The sequence below is a fragment of the Procambarus clarkii genome, chromosome 23 (genome assembly GCF_040958095.1).
Source record: "Procambarus clarkii isolate CNS0578487 chromosome 23, FALCON_Pclarkii_2.0, whole genome shotgun sequence".
Classification (NCBI taxonomy): Eukaryota; Metazoa; Arthropoda; class Malacostraca; order Decapoda; family Cambaridae; genus Procambarus; species Procambarus clarkii.
Window position 1 is genome coordinate 14,492,200 of NC_091172.1, and position 15,000 is coordinate 14,507,199.

General features: G+C 44.7%; 1 protein-coding gene across 2 annotated transcripts in view; it reads right to left on the reverse strand.

Annotated features, from left to right (window-relative positions):
* The window catches only part of LOC123764079 (FAD-dependent oxidoreductase domain-containing protein 2), a 140,640-nt gene that overhangs the window by 9,967 nt on the left and 115,673 nt on the right, over positions 1-15,000 (reverse strand). For both annotated transcript variants that reach the window (XM_069329903.1, XM_045751598.2), the window contains exons 5-9: positions 14,266-14,402; positions 10,485-10,599; positions 9,541-9,701; positions 4,446-4,569; positions 732-895 (exon numbers count right to left, since the gene is read on the reverse strand). In XM_069329903.1, the coding sequence (XP_069186004.1) occupies positions 732-895; positions 4,446-4,569; positions 9,541-9,701; positions 10,485-10,599; positions 14,266-14,402 (701 nt within the window). The remainder of the gene's footprint in view (positions 1-731; positions 896-4,445; positions 4,570-9,540; positions 9,702-10,484; positions 10,600-14,265; positions 14,403-15,000) is intronic.

Here is a 15,000-nt window from a genome sequence, read left to right on the forward strand (position 1 = left end):
GACAACATTGACTCAGATCCTGTGTCATCACTACTACTGTTGTCATCATCACTACTGTTGTCATCATCACTACTGTTGTCATCACCCCTACTGTTGTCATCACTACTACTGTTGTCATCACTACTACTGTTGTCATCACTACTACTGTTGTCATCACTACTACTGTTGTCATCACCACTACTGTTGTCATCACTACTACTGTTGTCATCACTACTACTGTTGTCATCACCCCTACTGTTGTCATCACTACTACTGTTATCATTACTACTGTTGTCATCACCACTACTGTTGTCATCACCACCACACTGGTCACGGTGTTGTCATGACTGACAACTAAGGGTCCGTCACCGTTGTCATGACTGACACAACTAAGGGTCCGTCACCGTTGTCATGACTGACACAACTAAGGGTCCGTCACCGTTGTCATGACTGACACAACTAAGGGTCCGTCACCGTTGTCATGACTGACACAACTAAGGGTCCGTCACCGTTGTCATGACTGACAACTAAGGGTCCGTCACCGTTGTCATGACTGACACAACTAAGGGTCCGTCACCGTTGTCATGACTGACACAACTAAGGGTCCGTCACCGTTGTCATGACTGACACAACTAAGGGTCCGTCACCGTTGTCATGACTGACACAACTAAGGGTCCGTCACCGTTGTCATGACTGACACAACTAAGGGTCCGTCACCGTTGTCATGACTGACACAACTAAGGGTCCGTCACCTGAGTAACGGAAGCCATGGATGAAGCCTCCGGCAGACTTGCGGTAGTCGAGGGAGTGGGTGACGGTGCCGGCGAAGTAGAGACCGGCCACGTTGTGAGCCTCGTAGGTGTGTTTGATCCCCGGGTACTTGGCCTTCTTTGTTGACCGCCTGGGCATCGTCGAGCTGTGGGGATGGGCGCTGTAGTGCATATATCAGGTGCTCAAGTATCATATACCTTACAACGGGAAAGGGAATGTACGGGCAAGGATTAACAGGTAATTTATGGTGCCTAAGCCTTACACAAATTGTAGGTCTATGTAGTACTATTAATTACTTGGTGTGACAAATTTGTATATATACTTTTGTTCCTGGGTAGTAAGTGTAATTTTCTGATTGCTTATGGCTCTAAATTATATAAAATGGCTATTATTACCTTCAAACTTTGCTCTGACCTTTGCCTCAGACATCTGAGGGAAGACGGTGTGAAGGTACCTGAAGGCTGCCGACTTATGGAACAATGTGTCACAACTCTAGACCAGGAGTCGCCAGCCTTCAGGCACCTCCAAGACGTCTTCCCTAAGATGTCTCAGCCAAAGGTCAAAGCAAAGTGTGAAGGGAATAATAGCCATTTTATCTAATTTAGAGCCATAAGCAATCAGAAAATTACACTTACTACCACAGGAACAAAAATGGTTTCATTATCTTATAGATGATTCTCTTATAAAATTCAATAATGTCTTTACAGGAGACACGTTACATTAAGTACCGTGGTACTCTACACTATTGTCAACACCCTGCAAAGTGTTCAACTCTATAGCTGCTACGCTCAGGTGTCTGTAAACCTGTTTGGGTTAGATAAAGTTTGGTATGGGGTCCACAGGTGTGTCTGTGGAAGCCTAGGGTGGTTCTACCTGAGTGTACCCGCCGGCCATCACCACCAGTAACCTCCACAAACATTGTTTTTTTTTTTTTGCAGCCGAATTTTAAACAGAGTACTGTACTGTATACTGAGAGATGTGTTATCTGTCTCCTCTTGTGTGTGTGTGTGTGTGTGTGTGTGTGTGTGTGTGTACTCACCTAGTTGTGCTTGCGGGGGTTGAGCTTTGGCTCTTTGGTCCCGCCTCTCAACTGTCAATCAACTGGTGTACAGATTCCTGAGCCTACTGGGCTCTATCATATCTACATTTGAAACTGTGTATGGAGTCAGCCTCCACCACATCACTTCCTAATGCATTCCATCTGTTAACTACTCTGACACTGAAAAAGTTCCTTCTAACGTCCCTGTGGCTCATGTGGGTACTCAGTTTCCACCTGTGTCCCCTTATTCGCGTTCCACCAGTGTTGAATAGTTTATCCTTGTTTACCCGGTCGATTCCCCTGAGGATTTTGTAGATTGTGATCATGTCTCCCCTTACTCTTCTGTCTTCCAGTGTCGTAAGGAGCATTTCCCGCAGCCTTTCCTCGTAACTAATACCTCTTAGTTCTGGGACTAGTCTAGTGGCATATCTCTGAACTTTTTCCAGCATCGTCTTGTGCCTGACAAGGTACGGGCTCCATGCTTGGGCCGCATACTCCAGGATTGGTCTTAGATATGTGGTGTACAAGATTCTGAATGATTCCTTACACAGGTTCCTGAACGCAGTTCTGATGTTAGTCAGCCTCGCATATGCCGCAGATGTTATTCTTTTTATGCGGGCTTCAGGAGACAGGTTTGGTGTGATATCAACACCTAGATCTTTCTGTCTGTCCGTTTCATTAAGTACTTCACCTCCTATTCTGTATCCTGTGTCTGGCCTCCTGTTTCCACTGAATAGTTTCATTACTTTGCATTTACTCGGGTTGAGCTTCAACAGCCATTTTTGTTTCAATCCTCCTCATATTTTTTTCATCATCGGCAAACATTGAGAGAAACGATTCTATACCCTCTGGGAGATCATGCGTATTTGTGTAGTTTGTGTAGGTGATTATATATAATATATATATATATATATATATATATATATATATATATATATATATATATATATATATATATATATATATATATAGCAGGAGCAGTGCGTGCCCCCCATGCAGGAGACTTCCTCCTGGCAGTACCCATGTCAGCAATGGGCACGCGCCTAGATCCAGAATCCCTTCGTGTAGCAGTGGCCCTCCGCCTTGGTGCCCCAATTCACACTGAATACAAGTGTATTTGCAACAGGGTGGAAGCAGACCAATATGTACTACTGCATGGGTTGCATTGCGGAAGCACAAAGGGCTGGCATGCAAGACACAACGAGGTCAATGACATCATCAAGAGAAGCCTCGTCTCAGCTCAGTGCCCAGCGGAGAGAGAACCTCGCATCCTAGGGGTCCAAAACCCGGATTTCCCCGCACTTCACCCTGATGGCATCACCATATACTCCTGGAAGGAGGGTAGACAGTTGGTGTGGGACTACACATGTGTATCCACCCTGGCTGACACCTATGTACACTTCGGAGTTGATCAAGCAGGTGGGGCGGCCAACCACAGGGAAACAGCAAAATCACTCAAGTACAGGCGACTGGAAGGTCAATACCTCTTTGTTCCCATAGCGTCTGAGACGCATGGCCCCTGGGGCAAGAGTGCCTTGGGATTTCTCAAGGAATTGGGTTCCAAGCTCATTGACGTCACCAGAGACCGAAGGGCTTCCAGTTTTTTGTTTCAGCGCCTTAGTGTGGCGATCCAGAGGGGAAATGCTTGCTGCGTCCTCGGTTCCTGTCCGGAAGCGGAGGAGCTTCAAGAGATCCATAACCTTTAGGCATTTGTCTTGTAACCTTTAAATACAATATATATATATATATATATATATATATATATATATATATATATATATATATATATATATATATATATATATTTATATGAATGTATGAGAATGTGTACATGTATATATAACATAAATAATTGTGTAACTAGCGTCAAAAGATTGTTATTTGCTTAGCTAAACGAACTAGAGGGTTCAGTTCCTGAACCGATTATGTGCCTCTGTAACCCTTTACACCAACGCCCACGGGATGGGTATGGGGTGCATAATAAAGAAAGAAATAGAATTGAATTGGAGGACGCTGCTTTAAACAGCCTAGCGAGGACAGGTTGCACGATCATATGTGAGTCGTGTGTAAATAGTTTATCATCCATAAATAGCGGGTTTGGCAGCTGGATTAATGAGCATTTGGCTATTTTTTTTTATTGAGACGAGCTGATTAAAACTGACAAATACATCAGTGAGGGTCGACCGCCGGTTCGACGACCCAGCCTAAGGACAGGTTGTACAGGAATACTAATAAGATTTAATAAAATGTATTAACAGTTCCTTAATTTTAACAGAAAATACTGTAATTCCATCAGAAAGTTACACAACTAATACAAAACCATGGAAAGTTTAATCATACAAAAGTAATAACAGTCCAGGAGTATAAAAGGACGAAACACAACAAAAATAAAACTATACAAAAATGGGAACACGACACAAAAACATATACTGCCGGCGGAATGTGTAACAAAACTTAGAATGCAAAATTCTTAATAAACATAACAATGATAGGCCTATAGCCTATGGCTAGAAAAATACAAATAACGCGAAGTGCAATCAAAACTAGAAGAAAAATGGAGAAAAATAACAGCGTAGCCTTAGGAAATGCACGGTAAAAAACCTTGTGAGAGTTGAAGAAGTCAAACATTAAGCCCAGGCATGGATACAAAACTTACTTGTCAAAGATGGAGAAGTCAAACTTGAATCCGAGGCAGCGGATAACACTGTCGTAACCCTCGCGCAGTGAGAAGTTGTCGAAGTCGTTCTCCGTGACCAGCTCCTCGCCCCCGCTCTCCGCCTCTGCGTCAACACACACACAGGTACATACATACATACCACACGGAAATACATATGTAATAATTATACATAAATATAAAGCAAGACCAATAGCTTAACAAAGATAGCCACTATACATGGCACACAGTACTGAAACAAAATTTTCTGTAGATTGTGAAAAAAAATTGTATACATATTTATTATTGAATTATGTTTTAAATGTTATTAGAAGGGAGGGAGGGAACTATCAGGGAAAGCGCCAAGCCACTACGACTTAATAGCACTTGGAAGGGGTCAGGATAAGGATTTGGGATGGAACGGGGAGAAGGAACGGTGCCCAACCACTTGGACGGTCATTGAACGCCGACCTGCATGAAGCGAGACCGTCGCTCTACCGTCCAGCCCAAGTGGTTGGGCACGAAGTAAATATTTTTTCCTATACTAATAATTTCAACAATATATGGCAGCTATAAATTCATGAAACACGTGAAGGAGTAACAGAATAGACGTTCGATGGTTGGATTGTTTCTAGCGTAGGTTAGAGAAGTGTGGAAGTGTGGTGAAGTATAAAAAGCAGGCGCCTTGTATAGCCCATTCACAGCCCCGCTCCTGTGCCAGGTAAGTCCACTACGGAACTTTTTGTTCCCAGTAGCTGAATCTATAACAACAGCAACGTATAGCCCATTACGGGCTCACCATAGCCCGTGCTACATGGACATTTCATTCTGAGTAGCTAAACCTAAAACAACAACAACAGCGTATAGCCCAGTATACATGAGGAGGAAAGAAGGTGACAAGATGGTGAGATGGATGAGCGTGATAAATCGCCCACTAATCGTGAAGGCGTGCGCGACCCGAGTGCGGGTGTCCGGTTACCATCTCAGTGCCAGGATAGGCGTGAGGGTTAACTAATTTTTTGGAGGCTCTAGCTCTTGGACCGGGGTCTTACTAGTTTTAAACCGTCGTATTGTGTACGTATTAAACTCCTTTTTTTTCTAGTGTATGGAGTTGTAGTTATATAATTTGGTTAACCTGAGAGGGTTTTTTTTGCCTCTAGTTACAGATCCGCAGGTTTCACAATCAGGAATCAATGACACAGAGGCCCAGTCTCTGGAGTGGATGAGTTCCACTTAGATGTATTCGGCTACATATACGGCCCCTACCATCTGCCGTCACAGCTGTCAGCACCACCACCATCTGCCGTCACAGCTGTCAGCACCACCACCACCTGCCGTCACAGCTGTCAGCACCACCACCACCTGCCGTCACAGCTGTCAGCACCACCACCATCTGCCGTCACAGCTGTCAGCACCACCACCACCTGCCGTCACAACTGTCAGCACCACCACCACCTGCCGTCACAGCTGTCAGCACCACCACCACCTGCCGTCACAGCTGTCAGCACCACCACCACCTGCCGTCACAGCTGTCAGCACCACCACCACCTGCCGTCACAGCTGTCAGCACCACCACCACCTGCCGTCACAGCTGTCAGCACCACCACCACCTGCCGTCACAGCTGTCAGCACCACCACCACCTGCCGTCACAGCTGTCAGCACCACCACCACCTGCCGTCACAGCTGTCAGCACCACCACCACCTGCCGTCACAGCTGTCAGCACCACCACCTCTCGCCGCTCCCATCTGCCGCATTTAAAAGTTAATTTACCTTTATCAATATATCTAGTCACCTTTTCTCCTACTTACATGTAGGCTCCTCTGTTCTTTTTAACATGAACATTGTTATGGAAGAAAATTTAAGTTTATGCTTTTTAAGATAAATTAATTTTATCTAGGGTGGTCATAGAGTCAATTCGAAGAGGCATTGTCGTATATATGTATGTTTGTTCTCAGCACATTTGTTTTATCCGTATCAGTGTTCTGTTAAACATTTTCTTCTATGTTGAAGGCTGATTATCACAAAATCAATCCTTGATGCCTGGTTTTAGGTCCTAAATATTCATTAGCCTCCCTGCTCGACGCCCCTAAAGTGCGTCATCATATATTTCTTAACCAGCCATACCATATCACACCATCGGCCTTGTGATCCTAAGAACATACTGTGCCGGTAACCCGTCTTACTGTAAGATACATGCTATTTCTGGATTACACTTATGCAGTTGTGCAACACACCATCTTTACAGCATATTGGAATATGCAATGTGTTCAACACTTCCCTCAAGAAAATATGCTTCCATTAAGATGAAGTGATGTGTGGCAACTGCTGCCCACCTAACATGGCGGAGCTGCTGCTCAACTTCCTTGAAGTACCAATAGTTCTCTTTATAAGAAAAAAATGCTCGATTGTTAAGATATATTTCACACGAGAGAAAAAAATAGTTTTGCTATGATTTATAATAGCAAATGTCGCCAGGGAGCAATATGAGAAGCCTCATGCGCAGCCTAGTTCCTGGCACTGTTCATTCGTGTGCCCAGGCTGCGCAACCTCGAACCCTAAATCCTTTTACATTATTTGCTGAATAGGGAATGTCTGAGTCTGAAGAAAGTTTCCGTGCTGATTACTTTAACTCTGATTACCTTCAGCACGATACTTCAAAAATGTCCACATGATCCTGACTTGTTGGTGCACAACCAGTTCAGTGCGTCAAGAATACGCCTCTCTTTTAGGGAGCATTTTCTCCTCTGCCCATAATGTTCCATGTGAGGGAGCACGCTTGCTAGACTGTGGTGTAAATTGCATTCTTCTGTCTTCATAACTTATTCACTCTCCTTTGCCATTATCCCACATACTTTCAAAAATTGTTTCTTCTATCGAAAATTCTGTCATTCTGAAATATTACCTTCAAACATTATCACAAATTATATGTATTAAGAAGTTTTTCTTCATAAAAAAAAAGGACTTTCAGCCGATGATAAATAAATTATAAACAGGCCGCCAAGGGTCTTCTACCAACAGTACTGGTACCATGACCAATGCATTTGCCCGAAACGCTATGCGTACTAATGGCTTTACATTCTGTGTACCTTGGCAACAAGGTACACAGAATCACCTTGGACAAACAGGAAATTCCTTACAATTGCGGTTGTCACAACATGCTTATAGTATTAGAACTGCCCAAACGTCTAATGCATTGTATCAACATACGAGTTTATGCGATCACAATATTAACTGGAATGGGGCAAAAAGCATTACCAATTGTGGGGATTTCGTGGAACGGAATTTAATTGAGTCTGCTCTAATCAGTCAGTGTCCAAATCTTCTTAATGTTAGTACTGGAATGTACGAACTTGATCCATTTTTAAGTTATAATATTGCACAACAGTTTAAGAAAAAACTCTGATAGAGGCTTACAATGTCTCATTATAATTTTATATTCATATATTGTGTGTTCATGAGGCTTTTCTTTAAACTTTCATCCTTATTCTCTGACCGCTTAATCCTCTTTGACCATTCTAAGCTAAGCTATACCTGTTTCTGGTTAATTCTTTCCCTAAGGATGGGTTGGTCAGGTGTCAGCCTATATATCCTCCCCCTTCTCCCTTCTCCTTTAGTCAGTCTGGTGTTGACAAAGGCTTTAACAAACCGAAACGTTCACCTCATTTCATATTTCTCTGTGGATTTTCCGCATATTATATATATATATATATATATATATATATATATATATATATTTGTAATATTGGCTAATGAACATACGAGCAAGAGTATACTACAGAAGGCCTAATGACTAATACATATGAATTTACAAAAGCTAAATCCCTAATGAGTTAGTTGTCTGTTAATCATGTCACTAACGTGTTTTTTAATAGATCCATATTGTACAAATCATTACTAATATTCATGTTGTAAGGCTTTGTAACTTGTATTAAAGAAGAGTTAATTACACTTTGTGACGTGGTAACTGAGGAAAGGAGGATAGAAGCACAAACCAGTGAATCTGTACGATGGTACAACATGGTTGCAGCTGGCAATCCCAATCAGTATGGCCGAAGAGGAGGACGACGAGTGAGAGAATCTGTAATAGCGAGAATCCGTCTTGGATACAAATATCCATGGAGATTTGGAATGGAAACAACAGTTGATCAGCGAAGTTGCAGAATCTGTGGTGAGAGTGATGGACACCGCCTTGACCACTATCTACGTGAATGTGAGCACCTGAGAGACATTAGGAATAACTGTAGAATAATAAACCCCACATTGTTTGAGTTAGGAAAACACTATTTGTCAAATATTGATACTGTTCTTAAAAGATTTCCCCATTTTGCACCCGCAAGATAACGTAAGCTTTTAAGGGTTGATAAATGTTAATCTTCTTGTTTGAGGAGCTGTTCACTTGAGACAGTTAAGCAAGTCCCAGCTGTGTCTGGGTACAAGTGACAGGATGAACAACCCAGCGGGTTTTCTTCCTATTGGGGAGTGTTGTACATTCTGCTATGGCGGTATGTTCACTCACAAGATGAGTGGCGCTGCCCAATAAACTCGCCCCTCGGGGCAAAATTTAAATTTAAAGAGTTAATTATATTTTTATTAGTAATGCTTTTATAAATTGTTATTGAATATCTCTCCCAATCAATTTGGTGCGAATTTTCTGATAAATGAATAAATAAAGCACTATATGAACAAATCCACAAGTGCCGTGATAAGGGTTCGAACCAACGTCTGGAATGACCCGGACACGGAACCCGCAGCCTCTCCGAAACACAAACCGGGGTTTACACAGTTCCCCCCCCCCCCAATGCATCCGTGCTCTTGTCAACAGCTTGTTGACAAGAGCCCGAGGCGTTGGTTCGAACCCTCATCACGGCACTTGAGGATTTGTTCATTTGATGTATCATGCTATTGGGATTTCTGTCTGTAGAGCATTATATGTTTGGTCACTAAAGGAGATCTAAAGGAATGTATATATAGGTGTATGCATGTGTATGACTTAATCTGGGCTGACGGTATCTTAATCCTCCTCTTGGAAGGAATCACGGAATAACACAGACCTGAAAATTGTATTATTTGAACATACGATAATTTGTTCCTAATACCTTTATTGGCCTGGACCTGCTTGAGAGTGTCAGCATCCCAGGGGAACTGAACAAAGATTCGTCCATCTCGGCGCTCTAGCACCATGTCCTCCACAGAGGCTTCCAACAGCCCGTCCAGGGACTTGAGCTGATATGTGTCCAGGAGGCCATTGTTGATAGCCCTGTGGGACATGAGCATAGTGATGACTGGTTCACTGGATGTAAGAACAAAATGTTCATTATCGGATAAGAAGATAAAACATTTATATACTACTGAAGTGTTTTCAGGATATATTTTGTGTACTGTTGTGTTCCATCCTCCGGGATTGCGGTTGGGTTTTCATGACTTTTATGACATTTGTGTACATATTCTCTTGCATTCCGTTAGATTTATGTGGAGTATGAACCCTGCTAGGCTCAATGTTTGTATGTATAGATTGGTCGCATTAAATTATTGTTAGATTTTATCATGTTATTTTTTTGGAGGTCTGTTGTGTTAGGGCTTTGTCGTTGTTGTACTGCACGTGAGGATATTTCCTTCTTTTAATGTATGAACATAATGTATTATTGTGTTTTAAATAAAGGAGAGAAAATGTACTACTGTATATTGGTAAGACTTCTAATTAATCATTAGGTTGCATTGACATATCCAAAGGAAACATCTCACCATGACAATACACAACAGTAAGGCAGCAAATAATAGTAACAATAAAGTGCTATGGGTTTGTTGGTTTGATGTTAAGTCCACAAGGAAGCATTGCCACGAAAGACAGAAATATAGTTTATATGTAGACTAGTCGTAGAGTTGCACGATACGCCTCCACCTCTCACTCCGTCCCTGACTGTACCCATTGCTGTCTTGGGTAACAATGAAGTTTCTCTGTTTTGGTGGAACGTTACATGAAGAACACATGTGAAGGAAGAGGAGGATGAAGTGTGTGGGTGTGTGATGGTGGGCGCGGTACCTGAGGTCGCCGACGTAGTGAGTGTTCCAGGAGAGTCTGGCCCGGGAGCGGGACACCATGTGGACCATGTTGGTCGCACCGTAGATGGCGTCGGCTGTCTCAAACGCCGCGTTACCTGTCGGTGTCGGGTGACGTTAGTGCAGCCTCCTGGTTACAACCTAGCCTCGCGAAATGGTAGTAACGTTGTACAGAATGTACAAAATATAGACTGTTGTCTGTGGCCAAAAAGTAGACACCAAGTCTACTTCTTGTACACTTAGTTCACTAAAGCGCACAACAACAACAACAAAAACACAATATAACAAAAACCATCACTTTTGCGACGTTGTGACAAGTCCAGAGAACCGGCAGCTGGAGCTAGTAAACAACCCTAGACCTACTATAATATCTTTGGCCTAATTTACCACACCTAATTTACCTGTGTCTGTCGTTGTTGTATTTTGCAACCCCCCCCCCCCCAACAAAAACAAAAATAATAATACAAAACAAAAAACAATGACAAAAATAGAACAAAAACAAAAAATAATAGTACAAAACTTGAACATTTCTGTGTTCAAACATCCCATGTTATTTACATGCCATCCACAGCCGCTATGGGTAGTGTCGGTTTTTGAAGGATGGGATGGTCCTTAATGATCAGTGTCACGCTTAGCACACGCAGGGGGTAGTGCCAGGAAGGTGAAGGAAGTACTGGTGCCAGGAAGGTGAAGGAAGTACTGGTGCCAGGAAGGTGAAGGAAGTACTGGTGCCAGGGAGGTGAAGGAAGTACTGGTGTCAGGAAGGTGAAGGAAGTACTGGTGCCAGGAAGGTGAAGGAAGTACTGGTGCCAGGAAGGTGAAGGAAGTACTGGTGCCAGGAAGGTGAAGGAAGTACTGGTGCCAGGAAGGTGAAGGAAGTACTGGTGCCAGGGAGGTGAAGGAAGTACTGGTGCCAGGAAGGTGAAGGAAGTACTGGTGCCAGGAAGGTGAAGGAAGTACTGGTGCCAGGAAGGTGAAGGAAGTACTGGTGCCAGGGAGGTGAAGGAAGTACTGGTGCCAGGGAGGTGAAGGAAGTACTGGTGCCAGGGAGGTGAAGGAAGTACTGGTGCCAGGAAGGTGAAGGAAGTACTGGTGCCAGGAAGGTGAAGGAAGTACTGGTGCCAGGGAGGTGAAGGAAGTACTGGTGCCAGGGAGGTGAAGGAAGTACTGGTGCCAGGGAGGTGAAGGAAGTACTGGTGCCAGGGAGGTGAAGGAAGTACTGGTGCCAGGGAGGTGAAGGAAGTACTGGTGCCAGGGAGGTGAAGGAAGTACTGGTGCCAGGGAGGTGAAGGAAGTACTGGTGCCAGGGAGGTGAAGGAAGTACTGGTGCCAGGGAGGTGAAGGAAGTACTGGTGCCAGGGAGGTGAAGGAAGTACTGGTGCCAGGGAGGTGAAGGAAGTACTGGTGCCAGGGAGGTGAAGGAAGTACTGGTGCCAGGAAGGTGAAGGAAGTACTGGTGCCAGGGAGGTGAAGGAAGTACTGGTGCCAGGAAGGTGAAGGAAGTACTGGTGCCAGGAAGGTGAAGGAAGTACTGGTGCCAGGGAGGTGAAGGAAGTACTGGTGCCAGGGAGGTGAAGGAAGTACTGGTGCCAGGGAGGTGAAGGAAGTACTGGTGCCAGGAAGGTGAAGGAAGTACTGGTGCCAGGGAGGTGAAGGAAGTACTGGTGCCAGGAAGGTGAAGGAAGTACTGGTGCCAGGGAGGTGAAGGAAGTACTGGTGCCAGGAAGGTGAAGGAAGTACTGGTGCCAGGGAGGTGAAGGAAGTACTGGTGCCAGGGAGGTGAAGGAAGTACTGGTGCCAGGAAGGTGAAGGAAGTACTGGTGCCAGGGAGGTGAAGGAAGTACTGGTGCCAGGGAGGTGAAGGAAGTACTGGTGCCAGGAAGGTGAAGGAAGTACTGGTGCCAGGAAGGTGAAGGAAGTACTGGTGCCAGGAAGGTGAAGGAAGTACTGGTGCCAGGAAGGTGAAGGAAGTACTGGTGCCAGGAAGGTGAAGGAAGTACTGGTGCCAGGGAGGTGAAGGAAGTACTGGTGCCAGGGAGGTGAAGGAAGTACTGGTGCCAGGGAGGTGAAGGAAGTACTGGTGTCAGGAAGGTGAAGGAAGTACTGGTGTCAGGAAGGTGAAGGAAGTACTGGTGTCAGGAAGGTGAAGGAAGTACTGGTGTCAGGAAGGTGAAGGAAGTACTGGTGCCAGGGAGGTGAAGGAAGTACTGGTGTCAGGGAGGTGAAGGAAGTACTGGTGTCAGGGAGGTGAAGGAAGTACTGGTGTCAGGAAGGTGAAGGAAGTACTGGTGTCAGGAAGGTGAAGGAAGTACTGGTGCCAGGGAAGTGAAGGAAGTACTGGTGTCAGGGAAGTGAAGGAAGTACTGGTGTCAGGAAGGTGAAGGAAGTACTGGTGTCAGGAAGGTGAAGGAAGTACTGGTGTCAGGAAGGTGAAGGAAGTACTGGTGTCAGGAAGGTGAAGGAAGTACTGGTGTCAGGAAGGTGAAGGAAGTACTGGTGTCAGGAAGGTGAAGGAAGTACTGGTGTCAGGAAGGTGAAGGAAGTACTGGTGCCAGGGAGGTGAAGGAAGTACTGGTGCCAGGGAGGTGAAGGAAGTACTGGTGCCAGGGAGGTGAAGGAAGTACTGGTGCCAGGGAGGTGAAGGAAGTACTGGTGTCAGGAAGGTGAAGGAAGTACTGGTGTCAGGAAGGTGAAGGAAGTACTGGTGTCAGGAAGGTGAAGGAAGTACTGGTGCCAGGAAGGTGAAGGAAGTACTGGTGCCAGGGAAGTGAAGGAAGTACTGGTGCCAGGGAGGTGAAGGAAATACTGGTGCCAGGAAGGTGAAGGAAGTACTGGTGCCAGGGAGGTGAAGGAAGTACTTGTGTCAGGAAGGTGAAGGAAGTACTGGTGCCAGAGAAGATGAAAGAAGCAGGTACTGGTGCCAGGGAAGATGAAGGAAGCAGGTACTGGTGCCAGGGAAGATGAAGGAAGCAGGTACTGGTGCCAGGGAAGATGAAGGAAGCTGGTACTGGTGCCAGGGAAGATGAAGGAAGCAGGTACTGGTGCCAGGGAAGATGAAGGAAGCAGGTACTGGTGCCAGGGAAGATGAAGGAAGCAGGTACTGGTGCCAGGGAAGATGAAAGAAGCAGGTACTGGTGCCAGGGAAGATGAAAGAAGCAGGTACTGGTGCCAGGGAAGATGAAAGAAGCAAGTACTGGTGCCAGGGAAGATGAAAGAAGCAGGTACTGGTGCCAGGGTAGATGAAGGGGGAGTCTGAGAGGGAATGGTAAACTGCAGAAACATTATCTTGGAATGGAAATGGGGCTGGAATAAATCTGGAGCTTGGGGGGGGGGGGCTATCAGTTCAAATCCTGAAAATCCTTGGAATGGGACACGGGGAATGAGAATGAAACATGGACATGACAATGTAAGAGACAAGGAGTTCGTGGCCAATTATTATTGACTATACCCTACGAAATAGGAATAAATATATTTACATATTAGGCTACTATTAGGATATCTCATAAATAATGTACTGTATTTTTGTGAAAATACATTGTAAATGTGAAACCATTTATTAAAATAATTTATATTTGATTTATGTATGTGCAGTCCATCTATGTATGTACTCTTACCTGAATAAAAATTTGAATTTGAATTTGAATTATACGTTATTGACGCGCCCGTGTGTGTATTACGGGAATATTACAAATACACAAAAGTGGTTGTACGGCAGGTCAATAAATAAATAATCACAATAATTAAGGGACACGGGTAATACTCACCCCGGCCAAGGATGAGGACATTCTTGCCCTCGTAGTTCGTGGGGTCAATGTCGATGTCCTCGTAGCCCTCGGCCAGGTCTGACCCGGGGAAGGTCGGGGAGTTAGGCACCCCGAGACCAGTAGCCACTATCAGGTACCTGTAGGGCAGGCACACTCACCACTAGTACAATTGACAACACTGTAGTAACCCAACCACTGTATTACATACCATAATATCAAAATGGCGACGTTTCGCTCCTTTCTGGACCTGGGATTTGCTAAGGGCTCCATGACGGACCGAAACATCGTCTCTCATTTCATACGATGGTTTGAATAACTGTTTCAGGCTCGTTATTGTGACTTATGCCCCTGTACTGGTTTAAAGGGGGAAGGGGAATTATCAAGAGAAAGCGCCAAGCTGTTACGACTATATAGCACTTGGAAGGGATTAGGATAAGGATTTGGGATGGAACGAGGGGGGAGGGGGAGGAAGGAATGGTGCCCAACCACTTGGACGGTCGGGAATTGAACGCCGACCTGCATGAAGCGAGGTCATCGCTCTACCGTCCAAACTAAGTGGAACAAGAGGTCTGTGGTAGAGAATAATAATAATAAATACAAAAACCACATGCCACCAGATACCAGGTATTCTCATATCCTAATCACTCAAATTCTTGTGAGATCCCGACGTATCCTAATGAAGCATTCGTATTATAACCAAGATGAGGCAATTATCAGGAGGAAGAGTGATTAACG